At 40.1% G+C, this 4,877-nt stretch overlaps 1 protein-coding gene across 2 annotated transcripts; it reads right to left on the bottom strand.

Moving 5' to 3' along the window:
• Positions 1–830: 830 nt before the first annotated feature.
• On the bottom strand, positions 831–4,154 carry LOC307003636 (E3 SUMO-protein ligase ZBED1-like). 2 transcript variants are annotated; one of them, XM_079622327.1, is made up of 3 exons: positions 2,032–4,154; positions 1,410–1,776; positions 831–1,125 (listed from the first exon to the last, which is right to left on the bottom strand). In XM_079622327.1, the coding sequence occupies exons 1-3, from the start codon at positions 3,237–3,239 to the stop codon at positions 895–897; spliced, it is 1,806 nt and encodes a 601-aa protein (XP_079478453.1). In that variant the 5' UTR covers positions 3,240–4,154; the 3' UTR covers positions 831–894. The 2 variants fall into 2 exon arrangements, with proteins under 2 accessions (XP_079478453.1, XP_079478454.1); XM_079622328.1 differs by having other exon boundaries at positions 986–1,121.
• Positions 4,155–4,877: the final 723 nt, after the last annotated feature.

Below are 4,877 nucleotides of genomic sequence, written 5' to 3'. Positions count from 1 at the left end.
ACTGTGAATAAAAATAATTTTTAAACAATCATTTGATGTATGACATTTAATTAAATAACATTAACGTGTGAAGATCCTATCATTGTTTTAACAATATCATAAACATTCGATTTTATGGAAAGTTGGCTATGAAATAACATCACAATCAATTCAGTTAACATTATAAAGTTAGTAATACAACAGTTAACAGTAACATGTATAACCTTATATTAAATATTGTTGATTTATTAAAGAATGACCATTTGAAATGTTAAAATATTAACGTTATATTTATAATATTTTAACATTTAAAATAGTCACTTTAATAAATCAACATATATATATATATATAAATATAATTGTTGATTTATTAAAGAATGACTATTTTAAATGTTAAAATATTATAAATATAATAATCATAATTGCCCGCAGTCTGTGTTGACAGACGTGCTGCGTCTCTACTGCCTGTCTCAGTGCGAGAGTTGCGCCAAGTGGCCATTGTCCGGAATTTACGTTTAAAAATTCCCATTTCAAAGCAGTTATTCAACCAAAGGTAATATATTTCATGATTTATGATAGCTTAATAAACAATTCCTTAGGATTATATTACTGTGAGAAACATTAATCCATTAGAAATATACATTTTTAACGCTGTAATTGTCTCCCCACCTAAAGCTAATATCTGGGCTGCAGTTTGCCTACCCTCCATTAGCAGGCGCAGTGGGCGCACCTAGCAAACTTACTGAAATCTCTCTGGAACAAACGGCGGGTGATTCTCTTTCTTGGTCAGGGATGAAAGAGGGATAAATGAGGTACACACACATATATAGTTTATAACCTGGAAGTATTTATTCAACAATCGGCGGGAAAAGGTAATCTGTACGGAACATCGTTGCTGTACGGAACATGGTTAGTCTACGTTATCTGTCCAGTTTTCGAGAATATTCTCTCAGAGGGAACTGATGTTGCCACAACACAAAGCTTCTTGGCCATCAGCTTGCTAAGCCTGGGGTAAACAGGGGCTCGACTCTCCCACCACTTGAGGGGATCCTCATGTGTTGGAAGAAGAGGTTCCTCCAGGTAGGCTCGCACCTCCATGACAGCATCGGCGGTTGGATTCCTGGCTTCCACTGATCCAGCTACTTGCTCATAGGGGTGGGAGATATAACAATGGGAGATACAATTTTTATGTGATTAGATTAGATTAAATTAGATTCAACTTTTGTCATTACACAGTGTAAGAGAACAGAGTAATGAAATGCAGTTTAGCATTTAATTAGAAGTGACAATAGTAGATTTGCATATGTGCAGTATGTACAGATTAAATGCAGGGATTTACAGCTAGTGGAAGTTTTAGACTGAGATATCAGACTGATTTCATTCTAGAGATTTTTAGAGAGAAAAATGTGAATTATTGTTGCCACCCTTACTTCCTCATGGAAATAGCTCCAAACTATTGATCCAGCACCACTGCCTGCTCCTTCCAGTCCTTCCACAGCTGGTTGCTGTTGGGTGGGTGTGCCACTGCTAATTCTTGCTGCTGCAGTTGACAGCCTTTGAAACGTCTCATCTGCTGTTCTGCCATCAGGGAAGGCCATCCTCTTAAAACGTGGGTCAAGTGCAGCAGTCTCTGCTAGTATGTGGTTGGCATGAATCTTGTGGAATCGCGATGACATACTCGCACACAGACTGTCGATCACACCTTGCGCTGCCGCTGTTGTAGTGTTTCGCCGGAAATCAGCGGTGGCTCTTTGAAGTCCCCTGACCAGCACTATGACCTTCGAGGCTGTCAAGTAGCTGGTGAAAACAAAACAAAAAAAAAACTTTAATGTTACAATTTTAAAGCTGAAACAATGATAAAATATTACAATGAATTAAACAGATATATATTGTGGTATCAAATATCCATAATTTTTTATCAGGAAATTGGCATGCAGGCTACATATGCTATACTCCAGTGTATTACACAGATATAATAGATATAATTCTAATATGGTATAAAATATTCATAATTTACTATCAGGTACTATGCATGCATGCTGAGCTACATACCTTTCTGCACTGAGTTCCACAGTGACTTCCTCAAATGCTTGCAAGATTGTGCACATTTCTTGCACTGTGGTCCATTCCTCCTGGGACAGGTGGCGGACAGGTGCATTGGTGACGGCCAGGGTGGATATTATGGCTTTTTTACTGGCAATAAAGCTTTTCAACATGTAGTAGGTGGAATTCCACCTTGTAGGACAATCCTGTTTCGGTCGGAGCTCCTCCATCTTCATTTGTAGTTGAGTCTCCTTCAGTTTTTGTGCCCCCATGGTGCTTCTGTGAAAGTATTCCACTGCCTCTTTCACCTTATCAATGATGGGCTTTGAAGCGTGCAGGGCATCTCTTACCACCAGGTTAATAGTATGGGCCAGGCATGGTAGGTGCATCCATCCAATGGTTTTTATAGCTTTAGTAACATTTGCCGCATTATTGGTTAGGCAGCACACTACTTTCTTGTCCACCCCCCACTCTGCTGCAACACTAAGCAGCTGTTGTGCAATGTTGTCTGCTGTGTGCCGCTCACTGAATTCAAAACAGTCCAGGAGGCAGGAGGCCACACGGAAATCCTCGATAAAATGGCAGGTTACAGACATATATGATACTGTCGTTCTTGAAGTCCAACAGTCTGTGGTTAAACAGACAGCTGGTACTTTTGACACCCTTCTCTTCAAAGATGCTGTCTCCCTGTCATACATATCTGTAACCTTCTGGGCTAGTGCCTTCCTACTTGGAGGAATGTAGGAGGGGTTGAGGGCCTGTGAATATTTTTTGAATCCTGTGTCCTCCACTATTGAGAAAGGCTGGAAGTCCGTGGCTATCATCTTTGCCAGCTCTTCGTCTATCTTCTCCTGTCTTAATGGGGTCAAGACAGGAGGTAAATATTGACTGATGGATGTCTGCTTTCTTTTTGGTCGTGCCTGGCCAGGCGATGTGGTGGGCCCAGTTGGGTCAGAGGCTGCTGTGGCTGCAGTTGCACTTGATGTGGAGGCAGAGGAGGCAATGGACACATCAGTGTCACTGTTGTTGTCTGAGTCTGGCTCTGCTCTCAAACCTTTGAGCTGCAGTGTTGGGTGTTGAGTCTTCAAATGCCTGTGTAAATTATTTGTTGACCCAGACTTAAATGAAATTACTTTTTTACAAATGCTGCATTTAGTCTTACTGTTTTCTTCGTGAGAAAAGTGCACCCAAATGCTGCTTCTTTTCCTCTGACTCATTTTCAGACGTGTGTGTCTTCTTCCTTCGAAGTTCGAACGACCCGCTATCCGCTATGACGTTGGCACTGAGACAGAGAGGCACTCGCACGTGTGTGTTTTTTTGTTTGTTTGTTTTTACTGGAGTAACCATGTGACGGCAGCGTGCACAAGTCATTGGCTCCGCTCCTACCCAATGACAGAGGCACGGCACGCAGGTTTTTTTCCCCACTGGACTATACTCACTTAAAGGATGCGTGCCGTGCACAACTACTATCATCATCATCATGCTTTTAGGCACCCCTGCGCTGGGTGCGCCCCTCCCCCTATAACTGAGGAGCTAATTTGTGTGCATCTGTGTGAAACACGCATAGGAAAAAAAGAACGACAGAAAGAACGGCTCCCCTCCAGCCGCGACTCGGCTCCCATCGTTCATGTTTATGAGCCGTTCAAAAGAATCGGTTCGTTCGCGAACGTCACAACTCTAATATGAGCAGCATGCATATGTGCCATTCATTCATCACACACAGAAACGCGATTCATATTTAAACAGTCTTTTTGCGGTTTACAGATACTATTCCATATCGTGATTAGAACAAACATCCATTGCTCCTCGAAGTGAAACCAGCATTTCTGAGGTAAGTTTCCCAGGATTATTCCTCGCAAGATGATGGTACATTCATCTGATTAAACTTGATGTGTTTTATCGAGCTGATGTGGCCGGTTTGCATGTATTGCCTCAGATCATTTGCGTTTGAAAAGCACGCTCTCCGTGGGCGTGGTCACATTAAAAGATAACAAGCTATAATGAGCTGAAATGAGAACTCACTCTTTCTATATAGATTACATAAACAGAGAATATTTGTTTTAGTTTTAAATTAGATAATTTAAAAATACACACTTAAATGATTATAAAGATATATTGCTCATGCCTGGGTGAATAGTATTGGCTGAGTTTTGTTTGTTTACAGACGTGCACTAGAAAAAGTTCACGGAGAGGCAGAAAGCACACCGTTTATTTTCTTTATTTTACAAAAAAACAGGGTTAACTGCCCAGAGCCATTCACAGCACAGTAATTTAAATACCACTAGGGGAGGCATGAGCCAGACAGCTGCATCCTGCTACACCTCAAACTAGTTTTTGTGATCCAATGTTTGCAAAAATAATAAAAGGTTGTGTGTAAATACTTAACTCTTTGAATTATATGTTGTCTTGATCTGCTGCCAAGAACGTTTGGAGTTGGGGTTGCATCTAAAAATCAATGAATATGAATCTTTATTAGTATACATTCACATTTTTATATATATTATAAAAATATAGGCTATATTTCACACACACATACATTCATACACATAATTTTACAAGAATATAGAACGTATTTGTTTAACTTGCACATTAACGCAATCAGCAATTTTTCTCCAACAGTCTTTTGGTATGTGCACGCGCTCGTGGAGTAATCGTAGCTTAAGATCAAAGCCTGAGTTGACAGAGAAAGTTGATGAGCTGTGTCATGGTACCAATAAAGCCTGATTGCATCGGTTTGGCAAAGTTAACTAAGTGTGTGCACCCAAATAGAAAACTAAGTCAAATAACTAATAAAACTGTTTTTAAAACTAAAGTGTGTGTCCAGTTATTTATTTTGTATAGTATGTAATGTGCTC

Source organism: Phoxinus phoxinus, assembly GCF_949152265.1.
Source record: "Phoxinus phoxinus genome assembly, chromosome: 9".
Classification (NCBI taxonomy): Eukaryota; Metazoa; Chordata; class Actinopteri; order Cypriniformes; family Leuciscidae; genus Phoxinus; species Phoxinus phoxinus.
Note: the sequence above shows the minus strand (reverse complement) of the source record. Positions and strands in the feature narration are given on the sequence as shown.

What these genes read in the sequence shown, in the direction of transcription:
- LOC307003636 (XM_079622327.1), bottom strand. Translation starts at nt 3,239, where the DNA reads ATGAGTCAGAGGAAAAGAAGCAGCATTTGGGTGCACTTTTCTCACGAA. An exon ending in GTGGAACTCAGTGCAGAAAG is followed by an intron (nt 1,777 to 2,031) that starts GTATGTAGCTCA and finishes TGTTTTCACCAG; the next exon opens with CTACTTGACAGCCTCGAAGG. An exon ending in GGAGCTATTTCCATGAGGAA is followed by an intron (nt 1,126 to 1,409) that starts GTAAGGGTGGCA and finishes CACCCCTATGAG; the next exon opens with CAAGTAGCTGGATCAGTGGA.